The sequence below is a fragment of the Pipistrellus hanaki genome, assembly GCF_964339955.1.
Source record: "Pipistrellus hanaki genome assembly, chromosome: 5".
NCBI lineage: Eukaryota > Metazoa > Chordata > Mammalia > Chiroptera > Vespertilionidae > Pipistrellus > Pipistrellus hanaki.
In genome coordinates, this window is record NC_140507.1 from 26004314 (window position 1) to 26031976 (window position 27663).

The 27663-nt window shown below is 34.7% G+C and overlaps 1 protein-coding gene across 6 annotated transcripts in view; it reads right to left on the reverse strand.

Moving 5' to 3' along the window:
- Window positions 1-27663, reverse strand: part of LOC311623135 (ankyrin repeat and KH domain-containing protein 1) — a gene marked incomplete at its 3' end in the record, with an annotated part of 113716 nt that overhangs the window by 68808 nt on the left and 17245 nt on the right. For all 6 annotated transcript variants that reach the window (XM_084884921.1, XM_084884924.1, XM_084884925.1 and 3 more), the window contains exons 2-9: window positions 17869-18022; window positions 13110-13266; window positions 11282-11429; window positions 10452-10599; window positions 9231-9464; window positions 7017-7111; window positions 4327-4564; window positions 3911-4102 (exon numbers count right to left, since the gene is read on the reverse strand). In XM_084884921.1, the coding sequence (XP_084741047.1) occupies window positions 3911-4102; window positions 4327-4564; window positions 7017-7111; window positions 9231-9464; window positions 10452-10599; window positions 11282-11429; window positions 13110-13266; window positions 17869-18022 (1366 nt within the window). The remainder of the gene's footprint in view (window positions 1-3910; window positions 4103-4326; window positions 4565-7016; window positions 7112-9230; window positions 9465-10451; window positions 10600-11281; window positions 11430-13109; window positions 13267-17868; window positions 18023-27663) is intronic.

A 27663-nucleotide genomic window follows, 5' to 3' on the forward strand; every position in this document is an offset into this window, starting at 1 on the left:
AAAAGCCATCATAGAGGTTTAAATCTAAAAGTTCAAAATAATGTCCATATCAAAACATAAAAACACTTGCCCAGCAGGAGTGACTCAGTTGGTTTAGCATCATCCTGAGCACCAAAAGGTTGGCGATTTGATTCCTGGCCAGGGCACATACCTGGGTGTGGGTTTGATCCCCAGCTGGACACATACAGAAAACAACCGATCAATGTTTCTGTCTCACCTTGATGTTTCTCTCTCTCTCTCTCTCTCTCTCTCTCTCTCTCTCTCTCTCTCTCTCTCTCTCTCTCTCTCTCTCTCTCTCTCTCTTCCTCGCTCCCTTTTTTCCTCTCTCTATGCATGTTCTGGAGTAAGGACTAAATAAATAAATAAATAAATAAATAAATAAATAAATAAAATACTTTATTGGTCACTACTGAAGGATGCTATAGGACCACCTCATTATTTTGGAAATGTTAATAAAGGATGGAAAAAAACCTGGCCGGATAGCTGGGTTAGTTGGAGCTATCTGGGTGGATCATGTCCCTTGTGCACTAATAGGTCAAGGGTTCAATTCTGGTCAAGGGATGTGCCTGGGTTGCAGATTCGATCCCCAGTTGGGCACATGTGATAGGCAGCTGATGATGTTTCTCTCTCCCCCCCTCTCTCTAGAATTTGTGTTACATGTCCTCAGGTGAGGATTAAAAAAGAGAAAGACTGTTGTGGGAACATTAAAAATCAAACATTTATACTGCTATTCCTATATAATTTATACCTAAGAGTAATCAAATAGTTCATGAGGGGAAGTTTCTCTTTATAGACATATTTTAGCTAATCAATAAACAAGAAAAGAAGCAATAGTCGACTTTATAATATCACTACTTTGCAGCCTCTACTGAATTAATGGATCTAAGCAATGTCATTAATGGCTAATAATATTACAAAAAGAGACATCAGACATTTATTATCTCCTCAAGATAATAAATACTATAAATAACAAATACTATCTATAAAATAGTCAAGTAAATACACACACACACACACACAGACACCCCTAATTCAGTCAAGATTTTGGACCTATTACTTTATAGGAAATCCAAGGGACAGAAAAACAAGTTAAATGGAATGGAAATGCAATTAGCAAAATCTAAGAGAGCCTAAAACATAAACAAAATATATACTTTTATTGATTTCAGAGAGGAAGAAAGAGGGAGAGAGAGATAGAAACTTCAATGATGAAAGAGAGAATCATTGATCGGTTGCCTCCTGCACGCCCCCTACTGGAGATCTAGCCCGCAACCCGGGCATGTGCCCAGGGATTGAACCCAGGACCCTTCAGTCCACAGGCCAATGCTCTATCCACTGAGCAAAACAGGCTAGGGCAACATTCCATTTCTTTAACCAAATCTTAAGGAATAAGAAAAGAAAGATGGAAGGGGATCCTGCAGATTAAGAGAGATTTAAGAGACATATTTACCAATAGTTGTTATATGAATCTGTAATACTTTCAACAATAAAGATTTTTTTTTAAAAAGACCTATTGGATTTTTCTTTAGTACTAAAATAAGAACTTTACATAAATAAATCATACTTTAATCTAGAAAAAAAATTTTAGGTAGTGGTCAAAAAAAGTGATTCTCAAATATCTAAGATAATTCTAGAAACTATGCTTCAAATTAGCAAAAGTAGTTCAATATTAGAATTAATGGTGATAAAATAGAAAAAATGTAAGGAGTTCTAAGTATTTATTCTGTCACTTATTAGCTTGGATACATTAGGGAAAATATGAAACATGATTATGCATCAGTTTCTATATCTATAATAATGTGTTTAATAATTTATACCAGACAGGGACCAGGGGTAATTAATAATTAGCAGAATGTCTGATATTCAATAATTTATTTTTTAAAAATATAGCTTTATTGATTTCAGAGAGGAAGGGAGAGACAGATAGAAACATCAATAATGAGAGAGAATCATTCATTGATCAGCTGCCTCCTAGAAGTCCCACACTGGGGATCAAGCGTGTAATCCGAGCATATGCCCTAACCTGGTTCACAGGTCACACTCAACCACTGAGCCAGACCAGCCTGGCATAAAGACTCTTTTTTAATTGAGGTGTAACTGACATGAGAAAGACTCTTGAATGGGATACAGACAATTACTGAAAATGATGAAGGAAGAGTGACTGAATAATGCATATAATAATTACAGTGTATGGTCAGTTTGTGCACTAATTCAAAATCTAAACAATCAGCTGAACTATTAACCATCTGGATTAAGAAATGATTTCAATAATAATTCAAAAGAAAAATTGAGGCTGGGCTATATTCAAATTAATGTTTAACAGTGAAAGTCCAAAAGGGATGAATCAAGTTTTGTTGAATATTTTCTTTATAGTTTTAAATAAATATATCAGATATGGATGATTATATTATATAAATGTTTACATCTTCCTGAATCAATTCGTTTGGTATATTCTTACTTTGCTGTATTATTGCTTAATAAAGTATAAATCACAAATTATTTTAATAGTAAGTACTTTTGCAAAAAAATTAAAAATAAAACTGCCGTGTGTGTGTGTGTGTGTGTGTGTGTGAAAACTCAGAATGTCAAGAAATGAATAGGCTTAAAGGCACCAAATTAATGTCATCCCCACCTCCTCTTAGTAGCAGAGAGACTAGATGTTAAGCTCTCTTTTGCAGAAGCCACAAACCATTCACTGGAGAGAGAAGGCCAATAAGAAGCCAATGGCCCTGGCTGGTGTGGCTCTCAGTTGGTTGAGCAGTGTCCTGCGCATTAAAAGGTCAGCAGTTCAATTGCTAGTCACAGCAACCAATTGATGTTTCTCTCTCACATCAATGTTTCTCTTATTTTCTTCCTCTCTCTCTCAAATTAATAAAAACATATTTTTTTAAAAGTTAAGCCCTGGCTGGTGTGCTCAATGGTAAGAGTGTTTGCCCACACACCAATGGTCCAAGGCACATAGCTGGGTTGTGGGTTTGGTCTCCCCCTCTGCTTGGGGTGCCCACAGGAGGCAACTGGTCAATGTGGCTCTCTCATATTGATGTGCTTCTTTTTTCTTTTTTTTAAGAGAATATTTATTGAGTAAATTACAGAAGGAGAAAAAGTAATTTCTAGAAAAAATGGGCATAGGAAATAAGTTATAGAGGTAAAGGAAGGCCCCTTGGAGCTTGAATGAGGAAGCTAATGGTAACGTGCCTGGGGAGTTAGTAGGGGTAGCACAGGAGGGAAAGGGAAAGGCATGCTCCAGGGAAGGGAAAGCACCTCTTACATCAATGTTTCTCTCTCTCTTTCCACCTCCTTTCCTCCCGTCCACTTTCTCTGAAAAGCAATGGGGAAAAAATATCCTCAAGGGAGAATGAACAAGAAAAAGTTCAGTCTTAAAAAAACACACAAATGAAGCCTATGGTCACTAAACAACCATTATAACAAGAAAAAATTTTTTGAATAACATTTTTAGAGCACTAACCGTGTTTTGCCCAGTGGATAGAGCGTCGGCCTGGGGACTGAAAGGTCCCTGGCTCAGTTCCAGTCAAGGGCACATACCCAGGTTTGGGGCTCAGTTCCAGTAGGGGGCATGCAGGAGGCAGCCAATCAGTGATTATCTTTCATCACTGAAGTTTCTCTCTCTCCCTCTTTCTTCCTCTCTAAAATCAGTAAAAATACATATATTTTAAAGTCCTATAAAATGATATTTTTAGATTGGTAAGGTATGTACACATATAATATCTTAATAAAAAATGAGGGGGAAAAGGACATTTTTAGAGAGTTAGGAGCCTAAGAATAGCAGTTAAATTGTCCTAGCACAGATGTCCTTCAACTTTTGAAGATATGAAAAAGTGAAGTCTAATTGTTAAACTTATGAAAGCAACATAAAAATCTTTTTCTAAAAGGCATTTTTTAAGCCACATACCAGCAGCCAGTAAATATTTAACCAACTCCAGGTGTCCTTCCTGAGAAGCTTCCATGAGAGGTGTGGAGCAGCCAAGTTCTATATCAGCCCCTGCCTTAATCAGGAAGTCTGCAACCTCAGAAAATCCTCCACAGCAAGCCAAAGTCAAAGCTGTTTCTTGGGTTTCTTCTGTCTGGGCATTTATATTTGCACCTGAGGAGAGCATAAAGATAGATAAAATAGTTACAAAATAATTAAAGTAATTGTTTTGAATTATAATAATCATCTCTATCATCTCTGCTTCTGGAGTTCAGTCCAGAGTCTTGATAATTTACCATCAATGCAAAACAATATTTTAGTTGTAGTAAACTTCATTGATATTGACACAAAACATCCAAAAGAAATTAATTTTTGTTAATGAAGTAAAACTACTTTACCTTGTGCTAAGAGTAGTGCCACCATCTCCTCATGTCCTTCCCGAGCAGCTTCCATCAAGGGAGTGTATCCTTCATCATTAACTTCTTCAAGATTTGCTCCCCTTTCAATAAGTAGAGCTGCCAATTCAACATGTCCTCCACAGGCAGCTAGTGTTAACGGCGACTCGAATGAATCTGCAGGCATGTTCACCTGAGCACCACTATCCAAAAGCAAACGTGCTACTTCTACATGTCCGTCCTGCAGATTTCAAAAAGTAAAACAAGAGGAAGGAAATTATTTGGAAATTTTTAAAGTGCCAAAAGAGACTGAGAAAACACAGAAAGATGCCATTTAGATGCATACACATTATCATGTCCATCTGAGCAACTTAAGATCTACGGTATCTTATCAAAAGCCCATAAAAATTATTTTACCTTACTTTTGAACAAACCCAACATTTTCTAAAATAATCATACTTGTGACATACAGTGACAATTCCAAATAATTTTGATTTTCTATCTTCTCTGAAGTTCAAAAAAACTGTTAAATGTATAGCAGACAACAGAATCTCAAAAAATGTTTATACTACTAGAGCTATACCCTCAAACTTAGGTGTCATGTTTAAGTGTAAAAATTACATTAGATCTATTTAAGAAACAAAGACTTGGCAAAAAAATAACAACAAATTCTATGAGGTCATTACCACTTGGGATTATGTCAACGTAAACTCCGAAGGACTGATATTACCCTATATTTTTTCTTGTCACTAGCTTGCTGCAATGAAGCAATGAATTTTACAAAGATGTAAAACTAAGTATCTTAGTAAGGCCATTAACTAAATATTCTCCTAGAGGGTATTCATTCTATACTTCTCTATCACCATAAATACCCTCTATCAGTTTAAAATTCTTAAATTAAAAAATTTATGTAGGCCTTAACTCTTGCTGTGGCATATAAAGTCAGATGTCATGTTATTCAATATTTTTCAAATGACCAAAATATTGCTAATGAAAAGAAAGACTGAGTACAAAACTAAGGTTTTATAAGGTTGGGCAATTCTTTCTTTTTTTTAAAAAATATATTTTATTGATTTTTTTACAGAGAGGAAGGGAGAGAGATAAAGAGCTAGAAACGTCGATGAGAGAGAAACATCGACCTGCTGCCTCCTGCACACCCCCCACTGGGGATGTGCCCGCAACCAATGTACATGCCCTTGACCGGAATCAAACCTGGGACCTCTACCACTGAGCCAAACCGGCTTCGGCGGGCAATTCTTTTATTAAAGAAATAATTAAAGAACCCTTACTTAAATGTCGGATTTTGGCAACCATCAAGAGTTTCATTATACTTAACTAAATAACTAACCTAGCTTTAATCATTTTTGATACAATACCAAAGACAAATGACTTCACATTAAAATTATAGTTTTACTAATATACTTTTTTGTTTGTTTTACTAATTCATCAAATATATGTAAAATAAAATATATTTTAACCAAATCATTGTAATATGTGGTATCTGAAATACATTTCTAATTGAATAGAAAATAAGGATTTATAAGTGTTTATAGATCAGGGCACTACTGACTTGTGCTGAACTACTGAAGGCTCCTAATAAATTGTTTTGCTTGAACTTACGTGAATTTTTAAAGATTCTTTATGGATTCTGTTATCATATCTTGAGTACATATATTAAAAGAGAAACTATACTAAGCACTTTTTGATATTAATGAACAATATTAATTTTGCCAACAGAATAATAAAATAAATAACCCACTCTTAAAGGTCTAATATCATTATTAAAAAATTTTTTTTCTTTTTAAATTTTAAGACTTTAAATGTCCTAGCCATAGAACAATAGGTGGTATTGGACTTAACTATAAAAGTTAGAAAAAAATAGATAAAGCAACGGGAGGCATTGGGCAGCTAGAGTTACGATCACCGAAAGAAGGGAACAATGAGATGAACTGGACATTCACTTCAGTTTGTTTTTTTTTCAAACCATAGCCAAAGGAAATAGAACCTAAACAAAGAGTGAACATTTCTATGGGTAAAGGGAACAAAACCAGAACACAGGTAAGCCAAAATACTTAGGACTTGGGGAGTGTGAGCAGGATAACTGAGAAATAGAAAATATAGAGAAGGAGTCCAAAAAAATCTATATAAAGAAGACATAGTTAAGATGGTAAATTTTATGTTGTGTATTTTACCACATTAAAATAATGGGGGGGAGATTTAAAAAGTGTATCAGTGAGTTGGAAATGACAGTCAAGACTGCCTTTTGTACTGTTACCTACAGTGAGAGATTTATTATCAAAAAGTAAATAAAAGATATTTCCCTTTCCCTCTTTAGTATTATCAAAATTTAAAAAATCTATTGATATCGCCGGGACCCGTTTGGCTCAGTGGATAGAGCGTTGGCCTGCAGACTGAAGGGTCCTGGGTTTAATTCCAGGCAAGGGCATGTACGTTGGTTGTACACTCCCAGTGGGGAGTGTACAGGAGGCAGCTGATAGATGATTCTCTCTCATCGATGTTTCTAACTCTCTATCCCTCTCTCTTCCTCTCTGTGAAAAATCAATAAAATATATTTTAAAAAAATCTACTGATATCGTAGATATAAAATTCTAAAAATATAAAATTAATCCTTAAAGAGTTAAACAAAGATGACCTTGACTTTCCCCAAAATCTTGAGTACAATTTATAATTACCATGCAAGCCTCCATTAAGGCAGTGTGCATCTCATCTGTTTTGTGCTCTTGATCTGCACCAGCATCAAGGAGAAAGCGAACCATATCCAAATGGCCTTCAAAAAAGAACACACATTTTAAAACTATATTTCTAAAGAATTGAGTATTAATTTAATATGAAATATTAAAATGGGAAATATTTTTCTTTCAGATGTCTATACAAAAATTTTGCATCGAATAAATAAATGAGAGTTTTACAAAACGAATACACAATAATAAGTAACCTCTCAGCAAGGTATTTACATCGTTAAAAATTAAATTAGTCCAAAGCACATAATTCAAATAATAATACTTATTCTTTTACTTAATCTATACAAACTATCAATCTATACAAACACTGAAATCAAATAAAATGCCAGGTAAAGTATGTTTGGATCATTTTTCAGAAAAACAGCTTTAAAATAATAACTATAAACTCACTTTGGGAATGAAAACTCCATCAAAATAATTTCAATCCTCTTGATACATTTAATATTAAAAAAAAACCCTTAAAAGTCAATAAGAAAAAGACAAACATTCTAGTAGAAAAATGGATGGACATAAAATGGTAATGTAAAATAATGCAAATTAATATTAAGCTTCATGAATATTAAACTTGATGAAAAATTATTAAACCTTCCTATTAAACAAATGCAAATTAAAATAACACACCATTTTTTACTATAAAAATGGCAAATATTAAGAAGAATGATAATACCCAGTGTTGGTGAGGGTGTAGGATAAGGTAAAGGGCACTCTCAGACACTGCTGATGGGAATATAAATTGGTTCAACCTTTCTAGAAAGCAATTTGCCAATATGTATCAAAAACCTTAAAAATGCCCATACCCTTTGACCCAGCAATTTCATTTCCAGGAATTTAGCCTGAGGAAATAATTGAAGATTAGGCAAAGATGTCTGCACAAGTATGTTATCACAGTGTTTTTAATAGTAGTGAAAGAAAACCTGGGAACAATTCATATGTCCAAAAATAGGCAATTATGGTGCATCCATTTGATGTATTTGACAGAGACTGCTAGTTTCCTCTTCAATATCCATTCTCTCAAATGTTCCTAACTAACAGAACTCTGATTTTATCTGAGTGGCTAAAAGACTACATTTCCCAGCCTCCCTTGTTGCTATGTGTGGCCAATGAAATGTAAGTGGGAGCTAGCTATATGGCAGAACTACTAGGAAAATTTCTTAAAGGTAGCTTAATTGGAAGCATCCCCAATTTGCCCTCACCCTCTTCCTCCTTCCTAGACTATGTATTCCTGGGGCCATAGCTACCATCTTGGCAACCTTGAGGATAAAGACCAGATACTAGGATAGTGAAACAGAAAAATAGAATGCTGAGATCTAGATAATAAAACCGCCATACTAGTTCTAAACAGCCCACCTTGGATTTAAGTAAAAGAGAAAAGGCTTCTCTTTTGTTTAGATTATAGGTTTTGCAGCCAAATCCACTACTAAATGCAATAGTGAAATACAATGTAGCCATCAATAGCTGTATGACAAAAATACTGAGATGGCAAAATGTTTAGTATGTACTGCTAAATAAAATAAGCAGAGTATAAAATACGTTAGAGTATGATTGTTTAATTTAAAAATACAGGCATACCCCGTCTTATTGCGCTTCACAGATGTTTTTAAAAAATAAATTAAAGGCAAGATCCTCCACCTGCAAAAAGATTACAGTATACTTCATTTCAAGACTGCTTCATTACAGTTGTCTGAAATGGAATCCACAATATCTCCAAGATATGCCTGTGTATATACATTTGCTTATAAATATTCTTGCCACTTTAAAATTTATTTTCTTTATGCTAATCTGTGTTTTTCAGGTTTTTTGAATAAAGTATGATTATTATATTATTTAAGTGTGAATTATTTGTTAAATAAAGGCTGGAAAAATCATATAAAACAAAAGTCATTAAAGAATGGAAACCCTCTAGAACTGTGCTAAGAGTCAGTTGACTTTATAGCTAATTGAATAAATTTGAATTAAAATAAAAAAGAAACAAACTAAACTTTAGGAAATAAAGGCTAAAATGTACTTTGTATATAATCTGGTGTAAGCTAGATTATTTTATAGCACAGGGAAAACATAAGCAATATAAAGTTAAATCAAATACTCAATACTCAAATGTTTGAAGTTGTTATTTTAAAAGATCCTAGTCATACATATATAGAGTACCTTTGTAGCAGGCAAGTGTAAGAGCACTTTCTTTGAATTCGTTAGAATGAGTGTTGATGCCTGCCCCATGATCTAGAAGAACTCTTGCAACTTCCACATGACCTGCACTGGCTGCTTCCATTAAGGGAGTATGGCCATTTTCATTATGATCTTCTATATTTGCACCTTCATTAAGTAGCACTTTCACAATGTCAACAAATCCTCCAGCACAGGCATAAGTCAATGCAGTGTTTCCTAACAAAGAACCAAATATATACAAAATTATGACAGAATGGATAAAATTATGATTATGCTACTGCTTTAGTTTTACCTCTTCCATTTTCTTGCATAAAGGAATAAACTATCATCTCAAGTTTTTCTGTTGTACTAGTTAGAAACAACACCTTAATTTTCTTACTAATTAAAAGGTTTATTATAAATTTACCACTCTTCACATTTCCTTAGTTCAAGATTAAGAACCATCTTGAAAAATCACTTTCAACATATTTTTATCTAAAATATTCTATTATATCACCGGGACCGGTTTGGCTCAATGGATAGAGCGTCGGCTTGAGGACTGAAGGGTCCCGGGTTCGATTCCGGTCAAGGGCATGTACCTTGGTTGTGGGCATATCCCCAGTAGGGGGTGTGCAAGAGGCAGCTGATGGATGACTCTCTCTCATCGATGTTTCTAACTCTCTATCTCTCTCCCTTCCTCTCTGTATAAAATCAATAAAATATATTTAAATAAATAAATAAATAAATAAATAAATAAAATAAAATATTCTATTATATCATTTATAATTATTCCTTTTTCTCTCAACGCTGTACAACTTAGAAACACTTAATTTTATTTCTATGTAGATTCATTTCTTGTAGCTCTTCTTTATCTTTACAGATTTGTTCATAAGACAATTAAATATTTTAGGTACATTTTCCTTCTGAAACATATCTTCAATCTATATTTAGTAACCTAGTGAGACATATATAAATTGCCCTCAGCATAACTCCTTCTAAAGAAAAATTTATTTAAAAGGTCATTATCCTTTGGTTTACCACTTATTTCTTTCATGATTTTTAAAGACTTTTGAAGATATCTAATTAATCTGTATTTTACTCAGATTCTAAACAAGGCCTAAGATTATTCTGTAGATTTCCATAGGAATCAAATTTTTATCTTTCAAGTTATAATTAATTTTATCAATTTATTTTTTTCAAACTCACACATAATTTTCTATATACCTGTTGCAGACTGGGAGTTGACATTTGCATCATGAAGAAGCAATAATTTCACAATATCTAAATAACCTCCACTGGATGCTGCCATTAAGGGAGTTATGTCTCCTTTAGTCCCTCGATCTTCAACATCAGCATGCATAGCAAGCAATACCTTTAAAACACAAACACACAGAGAAATTATCAATTCTTACTATTAACATTATTTCTAGAGAATATACTAAATCTGGGAAAATACTCTTTTAGAGTGTGTGTGTGGGGGGGTGGTAATAAAAAATAATCACCTTTGGGAAAATATGCCAGCATGTGGTGCTCAAAACACCAAGTTAGATGCTATATTTTTACAATACCATTACATATTAATGTTTAAGTATTTAATCACATTACCCATCCGATTCTATAATGGAACTGCTCTTGTCAAATAATTGGTATTATGCTTGGGATTATCTAGTAAGAGAACAGTAAAACTACATTCACAAGTTAGAAACTGATAAACAATGGCTATTTCCCAATATTGCTCCAACAAAAGGAAAAATTTAAAAGAATTGGAATAATCTGGCAAAATGAAAATAATTCATCACTTTCTATTATAGCTGCATATTATTTCTAAGTGTTTATTCATTAGCACTAGTTTTGAGTAAATGGTAGAAAAATGGACCATGCCTTGTTGCATGTACAGGCAACAAATTAATTATGTATCAGTTTCTGTTTTACCTACTGCCAAGACGGAAAGACGTTGGCCTATAATTATAATTTTTTTATTAATGATAAAATAAAATATCAAAACCCTTCAATAATTTTAATTATTTAAAATACCAAAGATTATTTCTGCTTACTTGTGCTAATTCATAATACCCTGCTGAACAAGCCAAACACAGCAGGCTTTCTCCTTCTTCTGTATGTTCATTTACACTTCTGCCTTCATCTAGTAATTTACGAACAGCATTTACATCACCATCTGAACAAGCTTCTGCCAGACTGCGCCTGAAAATAAAATCATCAACAATTAAGCAACCCAGAAAAACCCAGGGTTCCATGATCATAAATTACATTAAGTATAAGTAATCATACATAGAAAAATATTGGTATAATAAAAAACAAAATTGTATGAATACCTTTTTTACTGAGCATCTTGTTTTGCAATACTTATTCATGGATGTCAAGTAAGCCAGAATAAGTGAATATGAAATAGTTGTAATTTTTATATTCTAAAATATCCTAACATATTATCATATTAAACTTTAAATAAAGTTTTTTAAAGTTATTAGATGCACAAGTTATTTTATTTTTATTTGTTGATTTAGAGAAAGAGGAAGGGAGAGAGAGGGAGAGAAATTCTATTTGTTCCATTTATCTGGGATTGAACTCACAAGCTTGGTGTACTAGGATTATGCTCTAACAAACTGAGCTATCCCAGATGGGCTAGATGCACAAGTTTTTAAATAATACTATATTAGTGTAATAATTCTCAAAGATATTTGGGATATAATCCTATGGTTTAAATTTTATTCGGTAATAGTAGAAGGTAAAAAATCTAAGTAATTTTATTCTTAATAATCATAAGAATGATTATTAACAAAATCCATGAGTTTCAAACTTAATGTGCATACAAATCACCCATGTTTCTTCTTAAAATGCAAATTCTGAATCAGTAGATCCAAATTCTGCATTTTAAAAAATATATATTTTATTGATTTTTTACAGAAAGGAAGGGAGAAGAATAGAGTTAGAAACATCGATGGGAGAGAAACATCGATCAGCTTGCCTCCTGCACACCTCCTACTGGGGATGTGCATACCCTTGACTGGAATTGAACCAAGGACCCTTCAGTCCACAGGCCAATGCTCTTTATCCACTGAGCCAAATCAGACAGGGCCAAATTCTGCATTTCTCATAAACTGTGAGGTGATGCTGATACTGCTAGTACATGGACCATATTTGAGTAGCAAGCACCCAAAGATTATTGCATTAACAACCCATTTTATTTATTATTTCCCCCAGTGTTATTGAGCCATAATTGGCATAAAGCACTGTATAAATTTAAGGTGATTTGACTTACATATATTATGAAATAACTACAATAAGTTTAGTTTACATCCATCATCTCATTTAGATACCAAAAAAGTGGGGGTGTGGGGGTTGTTGTTGTGCTGAGAACTCTTTAAGATTTATTCTCTTAGCAATTTTCAACCATTTAATTTATTATTATTCAAAGCAGTTAATTTCAAGTTTACTCCTGTAACTGTTAGAAAAAGTAACTTCCTTAGAAATGGAAACCAGATCTTATTCAGTTTGTTTTCTCACACTCTACTATAGTACATTCCACAAGGACACTCGATGAATATGAGTAGAATGTACGGATAAAAATATAATATTCATTTTTATATCCATATTTATATATACATTTATATAGCAACTTAAAATACAAGAGTGGGCAAAAGTAGGTTTGCAGTTGTTCATACACAAAAAGACATGCAGGTTATGATTATTACAATGGCTTTATTAATTCAAAAGAATATCACCATGACACAGTAAACATACTTTTGTCCACCCTATATAAACCCACTTGACTAAAATTTATAAGCCCATCCAAAAGATATATTTAACCAAAATTTGCCATTCAAGAAAACATCTAATATCCAGCAGAAGTCATTAAACACATACGTGTCTATTTGTCCTGCATTGTGGCCGTTTTCTGCTTTCATTCGTGTCAGTGCAGCAGCAGCTTCATCCAGCGCACAACTCACTGAGGATGTTAATCTCCGGAGTACCTCTGGATCTGCAAAAGCTTTACCATCAGCAGTTGACAATTTGCCAATTCCTTCAGTGTGTGTCAAGCAATCAGAAGTGCAGGGGAAGAAAACCATAAAAGTGAAAATTGTAATTACATTTCTAAACATTATTAGCTAAGGCAAAAATGATATAATCTCCATAATAAAGCTGAAAGAATATTAGGCTAATAATTTCAATTTTGCCACTAATGTCAAAAGACCATCCATAACCACCTACATTTTAATTTTTCCATCTTTACATTCAGTGCATATAATATTAATTTGTTCCCTCCTTAACACCAAATGTAACTTAATATGATGCTTATTTTAGCAAATAATGAGATTTCCTTCAAAGTATCTAGTCATACCATAAGATCTCTAGGACAGAATTATATTTGTCTATAAACTGTTTTCAGTAGCAACAAAGGGGATATACTGTAATGTTCAACAAACAATCCAATAGTTTCTTCCTTTGGCCAAATAGACACTTAGAACCATATTCTAGGGCCACATTGTAAATTAAAATAAATTCCTTCTTGCCCAACCAGTGCAGCTCAGTGGTTGAATATCAATCTATGAACCAGATCACAGTTTGATTTGTAGTCAGGGTGCATGCCTGGATTGCAAGCTCAATCCCCAGTAGAGGATATGCAGAAAGCAGCCAGTCAATGATTCTCTCTCATCATTGATGTTTCCCTCACTCCCTCTCCCTTCTTCTTTAAAATCAATAAAAAATGTTAATTAAAAATTCATTTTTTATTTTACTATTTGCTTATGATGAGCCAGACACAAGGGAGACAAAAAGGATTAAGAGATAGTTCTTGTACTCACAGCACTCACAGTCAGGTAAGGCTATCAGATGTCTAAGTTGGCAATAAATCATTTTATCTAGAATCAGTGACTACTGTAAGCAAAAATTTTGTTGACAGTATCACTGCCTGTTACTACTAAAAATGAGAGAAAAATGGTCAATAAAATTTTGGAGAACAACAACAACAAAAAATGGAAAACTTGCCTAATAAGATATAAAATGGCCCTAGCTGGTTTTGCTCAGTGGATAGAGTGTCAGCCCACAGACTGAAGGGTATCAAGTTCGATTCCAGTCAAGGGCACATACCTAGGTTGCAGGCTTGATCCCGGCCCTGGTCAGGGAGCATGTGGGAGGCAAACAATTGCTGTGTCTCTCTCACATTGATGTTTTTCTCTCTGTGTGTCTCCCAATCCCTTCCACTCTCTCTAAAAATCAATGGAAAAATATCCTTGGCTGAAGATTAACAACAAAAAAGAACACCCAAAAAACAAAAACAAAAATTGCTTAATGTACCAGAAAAGAGGCAGTCCTGAGTGAGAATCATGAGAATCAGAAAAAAGAGAAATGAATTAAAACCCTTAACTAGAGTTCTGAAGTAGTACTCACTATATGAGAAGTGTCAGCCTAAACCAAAGGGTAAAAATGTACTAACAACTAAAAAAACTTGGTCTGGAAAAAGGAAAGGAAATTAGTCCAGAAAATATTTGGAGAATAGAAATGCCATTTCTCCACATTTCTTTGTGTTCTAAGCAAAATGTAAGGTTCCAAAACATAGAAAAAAAAAAAGAAAAAAAAAAGGTGGCCATGGCATTCCCATTTCAGAAATATTATACAGTATACCCCTAAATCACAACAGGAAACTCATAAAAATTCAGACTAAAAGGGAGGAAATACCCAGTATAATTTCTAATGTGATCTTCATTCTTTTGTTGTTGTTGTTGTTGGATCAACTCTAGGTCTGCCCTAAATTAAACAGTCTTCTGCAGGATACTTACATATTTTGATCAATATATTTTTAAGTTTGTATCAATTCCAAAAAGAGACATTATATGGACTAAAAGTCAATTCACTAAAAATTGTACCTATGCTTTCATAACAGGATAAAGTTAAAGGAATAACAAGATGAAATCAAGTATACATTCCTAACATATTATTTACGTCTTTCCAAGAATAATATAGAAAAACTCAATTTCTTTTAGCTCCTACTTTCCCCCTAGTCATTACTTGGTCAAATGTATCACTGCTTATTTCCTTCAATATGAAATGTGTTAAAACGTTGCTGTAATTTTTCTGAATACCTATCTTTAATATTATGTTTATTAAAGGATAGTTGACCCTTAAACAAAATGAATTTAAACTGCACAGGTCCACTTAAACATGATTTTTTTTCAATAAATATGCTGTTGGCCCTACATTTCCCTGGGGTTTCATATCCTCAAATGTAGAGGGCCAATTGCATGCATTGTTCTATGCAATTTTATATAAGGAATTTGAACATCCATGGACTTGGTATCCTCAGAGGGTTTTGGAACCAAACCCCATAATTACTGAGAAGCAACTGTGTCTGGGGGAGTTATATATGAATTTTTTATTGCATGGAGGTTGACAACTCTAACCTCCTGCGTTCTAGAATCAACTGTACTCAGAAGCTTAATGAAATTCCCCATATTTTTTTAAACTTTTATTTTCTGTATTTTAATAGCTTTAACATGGCCTAACATATATATTGCTGTAATAATATATACATATATCTCCATAGAAGTGTATAGGCGCTATTTTAAAAAGTAAGCTTTGCCAAAACCGGTTTGGCTCAGTGGATAGAGCGTCAGCCTGCGGACTGAAGGGTCCCGGATTCGATTCTGGTCAAGGGCATGTACCTTGGTTGTGGGCACATCCCCAGTGGGGGGTGTGCAGGAGGCAGCTGATCGATGTTTCTAACTCTCTATCCTTCTCCCTTCCTCTCTGTAAAAATCAATAAAATATATATATATTTTTAAAAATACGGTAAGCTTTAAATTCTTCCAGATTAAATTCTTACATATGTGTAATGTGCATATATTTATATTAAGACATTGCAGATATATCATGAGAATTCTTGCTTCATATTACACAGTGTTTTACAAGTATCATACTTTTAAAAGATATTAGCTTGTAAGAATATGTAATAACTTCAAAATGCAATGTGTATTTAATTTAAAGTGTGTTTTTAACATTTATGTAAAATGTTTTTTGTACTCATTCAATAGAAACTTACCTTACCACTGGGTAAAGCTAGCAATAAAACTACTGGTCTGCAATGTGTTAAGTAAGTAAATAAAGGAAGTATCATACAAAGTGAACATTCAAAAGCAATATACAAATATCAGAAAAAAGTTAACTTCCTTCTTAAAATATAATTTTAGGAGATAAAAGGTTTTCATTACAGTATAATGGAAATTTTGCATAGCAAATAATGAGCAGGTTGAAAAATAGAACAGTGATAAGCACATATTATTTTGAGAAAGTATGCTTATCACAGATTTTCTTTTCTGCTAATTCAGAATAAGTTAATATAGCTTAATATATTTGACTAGAGCTGATCCAATTTTGTGTTCAATTTTTATTTAAGGTCTTCTAAATTTAAAAAAACAACAACAGCCGAAACCGGTTTGGCTCAGTGGTAGAGCGTCGGTCTGCGGACTGAAGGGTCCCGGGTTCGATTCCGGTCAGGGGCATGTGCCTTGGTTGCGGGCACATCCCCGGTGGGGGGTGTGCAGGAGGCAGCTGGTCGATGTTTCTCTCTCATCGACGTTTCTGGCTCTCTATCTCTCTCCTTTCCTCTCTGTAAAAAATCAATAAAAATATATTTAAAAAAAATAAAAAACAAAAAAAACAACAATCTATAGTAATTAAGATAATAACAGACTGAAATAAATAAGCAATCATAGAATTTCCTAAACCAGTTAAAAGATTCATAATTTTTAAAAAATATTTTATTGATTTTTTTTACAGAGAGGAAGGGAGAAGGATAGAGAGCTAGAAACATCGATGAGAGAGAACCATCGACCAGCTGCCTCCTGCACACCCCCTACTGGGGATGTGCCTGCAACCAATGTACATGCCCTTGACAGGAATCAAACCTGGGACCTTTCAGTCTGCAGACTGACGCTCTCTCCACTGAGCCAAACCGGTTTCGGCGATTCATAATTTGATTAACTAAATTTAAGTTTACCTTTCACGGTTTTATTTTATAATGTAATTAGTAATAAATTTTCCTTGATAACTAGGTTATTATCTAATACCATAAATATGTTAGTGCAGAGCCCAGAAATCATTCACAGAAAACTTTCAACCAAGAATTTTAAAAATATAAAATGGGAATGTTTTCTTTAGAGGGAAAAAAATATATTGTATAGTGATCTCAAATTTCACATAATCCTTTTTAATAAAAGGGTAATAAGCAAATCAGCCAAACGGCTGAATGACTGGTTGCTATGACGTGCACTGACCACCAGGGGGAAGATGCTCAACGCAGGAGCTGCCCCCAGGTGGTCAGCGCTGCTCAGCCAGAAGCCAGGATGACTGGCTGGGGAGCACAGCAGTGGTAGTGGGAGCCTCTCCTGCCTCCACCTACTCGCTAACGATGTCCATGGGGAGCAGGCCTATGCCAACAGTCGGACAACCCCAAGGGCTCCCAGACTGCAAAAGGGCACAGGCCAGGCTGCGGGGATCTACCCTCCCAACACACGAAAGTCATGCACCGGGCCTCTGGTGTTATATAATTTAGGGGTAATCTTGCATAACGTTGTATAACAATCTAGACTTTTAAAGAGTTGAAAAAGAGAAAACAAAAATTACGTACCTGCTGCTTCTAGCAATGCTTCTAGTCGTGCCTGTGTCTCTGGATCAACAGTGCGTAAGTCTGCTCCCTCTGCAGTGCTTGATAAGAATATCTCTGATGTTGTTTTAAGCACTGGATTATCCAGGTCTTCTTGGTCCAAAATAAATGATTCAACCTGTTTATGAATTAAAGATGCAATATCCATTAAACTAATCTTAATATTGTTAGAGTAACTACAATTTAAGTAATATAGCTTCTGATTTGGAATTTAAGTATATCCAGATAAATTATTTTAGAAATACAGAACTATGAGGGAGCCTCTCAACTATCTGCTTATCTTTAGCTCTGACTGAAAATATAACAAAACACATCAAATTCAAGTTTTCTAGAGAGCATTGTATCTTCTGTGCCTAACACAGAACCTGAAAAGCAGCATTTTTTCAATGAAGCAAGTCTATGAACATAGCCCCCAAGATGATGTATACGGGACTACATAGTAAAAAGACTAGATAGCGTAGATAAGTCATTCAGGCACAGCTTTTCCTTGCTGCTAATTAATTTACTCAATTCTAACTCTTTAAAATAATGTAATCCACTGCCAAATATCTGCTGTCCTAGAGATAAGCAAGCTCCATGAGATTAGGAACCATACCCATTTGTTCATTGATCCTCTGGATCTAAAATATCTTGCAAATAGTAGATATTCAATACATATTTCATGAAATAAGTAAATTATATAAGCAAAATCAACTTATGAAAATAAAAACCCACTAATATAAAATACAAAGTTCATTTTAAATAAATTCTCTTAAATAAAATATGCACAACTTTTCTGGAAAGCTATTTGGAAATGCATCAAAATGCCTTAAAAAGCTTATGCCCTGTTCCATCGGTGTGGCTCAGTAGTGGAGCATCAACCTATGAATCAGGAGGTCAAGGTTCGATTCCCGGTCAGAGCACATGCCTGGGTTTTGGGGCTTGATCCCCAGCAGGGGGCAGGCAGGAGGCAGCCAATCAATGATTCTCTCTCAATCAATGATGTTTCTATCTCCCTCTTCCTTCTTCTCTGAAATCAAATAAAAATATATTTTTAAAAAGCTCATGCTCTTTGTCCTCATAATTCTATTTTAAGAAATCTATTAAAAATTTACCAGGTATACTGGTTAATAATGCCGATTTTATTCAATAGATGGAATTACACATATGTTGATATACCTTGCAGATAAAAATATGCAAGGATGTTCACTGCAGCATTAATTAAAATTCTGAAAAGAAAAACAAAAAACTACAATAGGGAATTTGGTAAATGCATTTTGTACATTCACAGGATGGACTACTATGCAGTCACTATACACAGTATTTTTGAAGCATACTGAATGGCATGAGAAACCATCAAACTAAGTGAAAGCCACAAGATTCAAAACAGTATGATCGTTATTTTGCTAAAAGTATATATGTACATGTAAGTAAACATGAAATGAGTACTCATAGTATATAATCATGAATACATATTTACATACCTATATATGTCTATCTATAATAATAAAAGCATAATATGCAAATCGACCAAACAGCCAAACAGCAGAATGACAGTCTGGACGACCTTCTGGACAAAGCCGAGGTTGCGAAGGCCTACTGTACTCTTGCACGAATTTCAGGCATAGGGCCTCTAGTAATATATAAGTACTAGAGGCCTGGTGCACTATGTACCAGTGGGGTCCCTTGGCCTGGCCTGTGGGATCGGGCAGAAACCGGCTCTCCAACATCCCCCGAAGGGTCCCAGATTGCGAGAGGCATAGGCCAGGCCAAGGAACCTCACCGGCGCACAATTGGGGCCAGGGAGAGATGCAGGAGGTTGGCCAGCCAGGGTGGAACTGTGGGAGGGCTCCAGGGCGTGTCCAGCCTGTCTCGCTCAATCCCAATCGGCCGGACCCCAGCAGCAAGCTAACCTACTGGTTGGAGCATCTACCCCATGGTGATTAGTGTACTCACAGCAAGTGGTTGAGCAGCCTTAGCATATCATTAGCATATTACGCTTTGATTGGTTGAACGGCCGACCAGTAGACCAGATGCTTAGCATATTAGGCTTTTATTATATAGGATGTATATCTGGGGAAGTTAACAGTTTTTGTAGACAGATAGAAAAACTGGAATAGAAAGGTTAAGTACTTCTTCAGAGTCACACAGCTAATAAATGGCAAAGCTGGGTTTTAAACCAAGGCCATTAAGCTACAGAATCTGTGCTCTTAATCACTAGGCAATGCTATATCACAAATTTATAAACAAAGCACCTCCGTATTTGGACTACATTATTTGGCATATGTAGCTAGTTGATTATCAGTTTCCACAATGGATACCAAATAAAGATATCCTAATAAAGACAGTCAAGTTAGAATGATTTGGATGTAATTTATTACCTAATATACTATAATTTTACAAAATTAATCTTTAACTTCAGATCTAATAACATTGAGAAATGAACTATGTACTAGTAAGTACTTAGTATAATACAACACAGCTTCAATAATATGTAATTACAAAGTTGGAATCCATGCCAATAGAATATTAGTTGTCAAATGATATTAAAAGGTAACTGTATAAAAAAGAGCTTATTATAAGCCCATGACATTAAGTATGTGCAAATACATATACCTGCCAGTTGTAAGGATAGATAAAACTATGATTCCAAATTCTAGAATTTTTTACTTAAGACTGTATTTAGATGTTAACATTTCAACTTTATAAAAAGTATTGGTCTGAGTATATGTATCATGTAACATTTTAAAAATCCAAGTTAAGGATTTCCAATTCTCTCCCATTTGTTTCTCCAATATTTACTTTAGTCCTATTTTATACAAAGCACCATGAGAGCACAAAAATATGGTAGAAGAAATAAGTCAAAGATTCCAATGATTACAAAAGACCTAAAAGAAAAATAAATGGTACAGCTATACACAATAGAGAAAAGTCACTTCCAGCCCCAGAAATCTAAGAAGACATCGCACAAGTAGTATTTGAATTTGGTTTTTAAGGAAGCATAGAATTTCAACAGGTGGTAAGATGGGAGGGAGGGGAGAAGTAGAGGTGAGAGGGAATGAAATGAAAAATAGGCTTGAAGATGTATTTGGAAAATGATGACTCGTCCACACAAAAAAAGCGTAAGTCCTCTTCATACATTGCTAATGGGAATATAAATGACACAGCCACTGTGGGAAACAGTTTGACAGTTCTTCAAACATTAAACATACAATTATCGTATGATCCGGCAATTCTACTTCTATGTATGTGTGTGTGTGTGTGTGTGTGTGTGTGTGTGTGTGTGTGTGTATATATATATATATATATATATATATGTGTGTGTGTGTGTGTGTGTGTATGTATATGTATATGTATGTATATATATATGAGGATTGAGAACATATATACATGTTCACACAAAAACTTGTACACAGAAGTTCCTAGATGCATTATGATATAATGCAGACATAAAAACAGAAATTGAAATGTCCATCAATTGATAAATGGATAAACAAAATGTGGTATATCCATACAATGGAATATTATTTAGCCATAAAAAGGAATAAGTACTGACACATGCCAGAATAAAAAGTTATATGAAAGGTCCAGCATAAGCAAATCCATAGAGACAGGAAAGAGATTAGTGTAGGTTGCCTGAAGAGTCAGGAAGGGAGGAATGGATGTGATTGCTAACAGGTCTGAGATTTCTTTCTGGAATGATGAAAATGTCTGGAATTAGGTAGTGATGAATACTGCATAATCTTGTAAATGTACCATAAACTACTGAATTGTACACTTTAAAATGTTAAATTTTATGATGTTATTTTATCTCAATTTAAAAAAGTATATAAGGTACTTAGAATTATGGCTTTAGAAAAAAAATAACTGGGGAAAGATTTGAGTAAGGTCATGTAAAAGGTGATAGACTGCTCACTGCCTACCTGGTTACCACCAGTAAGAAGACAAAGAATCAGCCCTAGCTGGTTTGGCTCAGTGGATAGAGCATCTGCCTGCGGACTGAAGGGTCCCAGGTTCGTTTCCGGTCAAGAACACATGCTCAGGCTGTGAACTCGATCCCCAGTAGAGGCAGCCAATCAATGATTCTGTCTCATCACTGATGTTTCTATCTACCTCTCCCTTCCTCTCTGAAATCAATTAAAAAATGTATCTATATATCTCTCTATATATATTAATATTTTAAAGCCATAAAAGATAGACACTATGGTCAAAGACAGAACGAAAGTGTTGTAATTACATAGAAACATATTCTAAGAATTATATTTATATAGTGTTTATTATTCTCAAAGTGTTTTTACCTTATTTCATCATTTCAATAGCACTGTAAGGTAGGTGAGTCAGGTATTGTCTTTATTGAGAAAGAAAAAGAAATGCTTCTCGGCCTTTTGCTAAGATCAAGTGAGAAAGAAAAAGAATCTCAGAAAGGTTGAGTGATATGCCTGATGGAACTAGCACTTGAACCTAATTCTCCTGATCTTTTGTGCAATATTCCATTATATATATATATATTTTTTTTTTAAATATATTTTATTGATTTTTTACAGAGAGGAAGGGAGAGAGCCAGAAACGTCGATGAGAGAGAAACATCGACCAGCTGCCTCTTGCACACCCCCTACTGGGGATGTGCCCACAGCCAAGGTACATGCCCTTGACCGGAATCGAACCTGGAACCTTTCAGTCCACAGACGGATGCTCTACCACTGAGCCAAACCGGTTTCGGCTCCATTATATTTTGTTGCCTGATTGAAATGCTCACTGCCTACCTGTTATCCACTAGGGCTATCTTTCTATGCCAAACTATGATAGAAGAAGGACACTCACTGAGAATCAGCATTCACTTGAATTTTCTTTCCCCCCCATTAATTTTTTTCCAGTTATCTTGAGATATCATTGACATCAATGTTGTATAAATTTAAGGTGTACAACATAATGATTTCATATGATGCACATATTGAAAAATGATTACCAAAGTAAGTTTAGTTAACACTATCAATTCACAGTTACAATTTTCTTCTTGTGATGACCACGTAAATTGTCAAATGTAGTTTTAGACATTTTATATTTAAGTTCTGACCCACATGATCAAAAAACTTTAAATATCTACAACACTTGGGAAAATCTTAAGTTCCCAGAATTTTATAGTCACATATAACTAAACTAAACACATAAGTGATTTAAAGATATTTGTGTCAACCAGATGTGCCAAAAAGCACTTACTTCTATTATTATTCTGTTCTATCCCTTCTAAAATTTTATAATGTGGAATCAATTTTTAAAAAACCCAGTTATGCCTATTACTTTGGGAATATTTGGGGATTGCTTTTAGCAGTTCATAAATACCTTACTGATAAACCCACTGAAACACATACTCTTGAAATTCAGAGTGACATATCATCACCTCAATATATTTCTGGCCAGAAAAAATGGAAACCATTTATAACTACATGAAAATATTAAATAAGACCTATTCTGTACATCTAATAAAGGCTTGGTGACATAGTACCAAGAAAGTCTATAAAATGGATAAGTCCAAACTTATGACATACCTAATGAAATTAATCTTCATTATGCAAAGAAATATAAAGCCTCATAGTTTCTTATATATAGCTGGAGGATTACAGAAATTCCCCTTATTGCCTGATGATACATGTACACAGCTCATCTTTATTCACCAGTTTCATTCAGCAGCAAACATGAAATCCCCAACTAATAGTGGTATTTGCCAATGACAAAACTGTTTATTTCAAGTCTTAAATATTGCAGATTTTTCTTCTACCTCTGATAAGGTACAAAAATAAAAGGTGGAAAAAATAGGCCCTGCCCCCCCTCCCAAAACACACACAAACAACTACTTTCTTTTCTCTTACAGATAATCTTTTCTTCTCAAAAGTCTTGTTTTAAGTCTGTGTTTTAAAAATGAGCATAGTTTTTAGCTTCAACCAGAATTTAAACAAAGGGTTGGAAGAAAACAGGAAAAGCATTTTTTATCCCACTTGACATTTCAGAAATGAACCACTGGATGGCAACAGTTACTAGGGAGATTAACCACAGAATCTGCTTCTATCGTCTTAAAAACAAACAAAAACAAACAAACAAACAACAACAAAAAACAGTCACCCTGGCCAAAATCTAGTTAGAAAAATCACTTATCAATCTAGTTATGATTTGGCCAAAACATGCTTCCACTAAAAAAACAATTTATATTACCCAGCTGGCATGGCTCAGAGGTTGAACATTGATTGACCTATGAACCAGGAGGAGATGGCTCAATTACTGGTTAGGGCACATGCCTAGGTTGTGAGCTTGATCCCAAGTAGGAGGCATGTAGGAGGCAGCCGATCAATGATTCTCTCTCATCATTGATGTTTCTCTCTCCCTCCCTCCTTTCCTCCCTGAAATCAATAAAAATGTATTTTTTAAAAACCAAACAGTTATATCGAGTGTAAGCAGTATAATAATTAAATTTTCAATAAGATTAATATATTTTAAGTCATATTATAGCAAAAATCTCACTCTACATTTGTCAATAACCAATTATTATCTTCTCTAATACTATATTTCTGAAATAGCATTTGCTAGTTAAAAGAGAAAAGAACTCAGTAAAAATAAGTTATCTATCATAAAACATGTACATTATATTATACATTTTCTCTAAGCAGGTGGTCACATCATGCAATATGCATGATACCACCACCAAACTCTCAAATATAACTAGAAAATACACTGATTATCATTAAGACAGATAATCAAATAAATCTAACTTTTAACAAACAGTATATAATTTTTATTTTTTAGCATGTTAACTTGTATTTTATGTTAGACTAAAATATTAGTAGTCACAAACTTTGTTTCTACTAACCTCTTTAAAAGAATTTATTTTTAATGATTTCAGAAAGGAAGGGAGAGGAAGAGGGATGGGGAGGGGAAGAAGGGAGGGAGGAAGAGGGGAAGACACAAAGAGGGGAAGAGGATAGGGGAGAGAGATGAGAGAGAATTATTGATTAGCTGCCTCCTGCATGTCCCTTACAGGGGACTGAGGCCCCAATCCAGGCATGTGGCCTGATCGGGAATCGAACTGTGACCTCTTAGTTCATAGGTTAATGCTCAACCATTGAGCAGCACTGGCTGGGCTCTACTAACTTTTAAGAATCATCATCACTCCCATGAATTCCACGTGGAGCTATGAGAAAACTCAAGGAAAGGCTAAATCTTTATTTTACACCACCTCTCTTCACAAACCTTTAAAAATGAAGCTCCGGCCCAACTGAAGCTCTCTTAAGAAATTCAGATTTGAAAATTATAATAAGCTAAATAAAATATTTTAAACTTCTAAAATATACATTTTTAAAAAAATGTACTTGCTATTTCTCCTCTCTAATTTAGTCTATCTATAGGTAGACCTGTAGTCGGCAACCAATCCATGTGTTTCTCTCACACATTATGAGATGTTTCTCTCTGTCTTTCCCTCTCTCTTCCACTCTCCTAAAAATCAATGGAAAACTATCCTCAGGTGAGGGTTAATAACAATAACAAAAAAGTAGGGTTACAGAGATACAGAACTAACAGGCTATCTATACCATTATCTAGGCCCGTGGTCAGCAAACTTCGGCTCACAAGCCACATGCGGCCCTTTGGCCCCTTGAGTGTGGCTCTTCCATAAAATACCATGGCCTGGGTGAGTCTATTTTGAAGAAGTGGCATTAGAAGAAGTTTAAGTTTAAAAAATTTGGCTCTCAAAAGAAATTTCAATCATTGTACTGTTGATACTTGGCTCTGTTGACTAATGAGTTTGCCGACCACTGGGATAGACCAATATGCCTTGCCTTTCCCCACCAAAATTAAGCCCTCCCTCTTCTTTAAGTCAGAATAGTCACTTATACCAATTTTAGAATGCTTTGGTTTACTATTGATTCCTAGTTGGAGCAGCAAAAGGGATGGGTTAGTGTTCCATGAAATAATTACTGAAGGACATAGAAATTCCTTTTTGCAAAACACACAGTACTCTAAAAGTTCAACAGTAGCATCCATCACTAACATGTTCCAAGAATCACTTAAAGGGAGAAAGTAACAGCTGCAATTCAGGCCCAAATAATGATAAATTTAGGAGTGAATTTTGCTGATACAGTAAGGCCCAATATAATAAGCAACAACATCCTGAAATACTAGAATGAAAAGGATATATTTCCTAACATAAAAACTTCTCAAATTTCTTTCTAAAAGGAAAACTGTATTCCCAATTTCAGACCTACAATTCTCTTTCACAAAACATAAATGGTATTTTGGGATTTCTTTAGCTTCACACAGCACAGAAGAGAACATCATGTTTTTCTTAAGTTAAAACTGGAGAAAGTTAACTCTGCTCAACTACAAAAATTTCATTTCTAAACTATAGTTTATATAAAATCTATTCTTTTCTGAAGTCTCTAATTAAAAATGGGAGATAGGAAGATCTTTTAAAAAATAATTACCATTAAGAATTTAAAAACTAGGTCACCGTTAATAAAAGGCCCCACATTTATCAGCATATTCCATTTATTATTCCACTCAATCATCTTGCCTATTCAATGAAGTAGAGAACTAATCTTTATTTTATTTATTTATAATATATTTTTATTGATTTCAAAGAGGAAGGAAGAAGGAGAAGAGATAGAAACATCATCGATGAGAGAATGATTGGTCAGCTGCTTCCTACACAACCCACACTTGGGATGGAGCCTGCAACCCAGGCATATACCTTGACCGGAACTGACCATGGGACCCTTCAGTCCATGGGCCTACACTCTATCCTCTGAGCAAAACTGGCTAGGGCCTAACCTTCATTTAATGTAATAAACTTAGAAAAGTTAAGTGGTTTGCCCAAGATCACATAATTATGGAGGTATCTGAAACCATGTTTTCAGATCCCAAAGCTCAAAACCTTTCACCACATCAAACTGTGTTAAGTGAATCTCCTAAACAATGAAGTATAAGTAAAACAAATACTAAGCAATGAAGTAAGCAGAGAATCTACAAGGATTGCAATGTTGCAGTTTAACAGTAATAGTAATGTCAGGAAAAAGTCTTTAAATTACATGAAATGTAATAGATTATCAAGCCCACTAACTCCTCTATGCCATAATTCTTTAACAGACAAATTCTGTTTTCATTTAATAATTTCTGGCAGCTACATCTACATTATTTCTAATCAGCACATATATAATAAAACTTGTGCCATGTAAGTTTTTTTTGAAAAAAGGAGATTGCTTACATAATCATTAGAAAGGCCACAAGAATCAAATATCTGGCAATTAAGAACAAGAAAATCTTATTGTTGAAGGGAAAAAAATATTACTCTGTATTTTCCGTTTCATAATAAATGGGTAAGATTGAAATTAGAAAGAAGTCCTGGCTTCTGTTCGTTATTCTAAACTAGAGACCTGGTGCATGAAATTCATGCACGGAAGGAAGGGGTCCCTCAGCCTGGCCTGCACCCTCTCCAATCCGGGACCTCTCGGAGGATGTCTGACTGCTAGAGGGATGGAGCCTAAACCAGCAGTTGGACATCCCTCTGGCAATCCAGAACCACTGGCTCCTAACCACTCACCTGCCTGCCAGCCTGATCCCCCTAATTGCTCTCCCATGCCAGCCTAATCCCCCTAATTGCCCTCCCCTGCTGGCCTGAGGGTCCTTAACCACCTCTATCTTGGCCCCACCACCATGGCTTTGTCCAGAAGGACATCTGGAAGACATCTTTTATTTACCCTTTTATTAGTATAAACCAGTGGTTGGCAAACTGCGGCT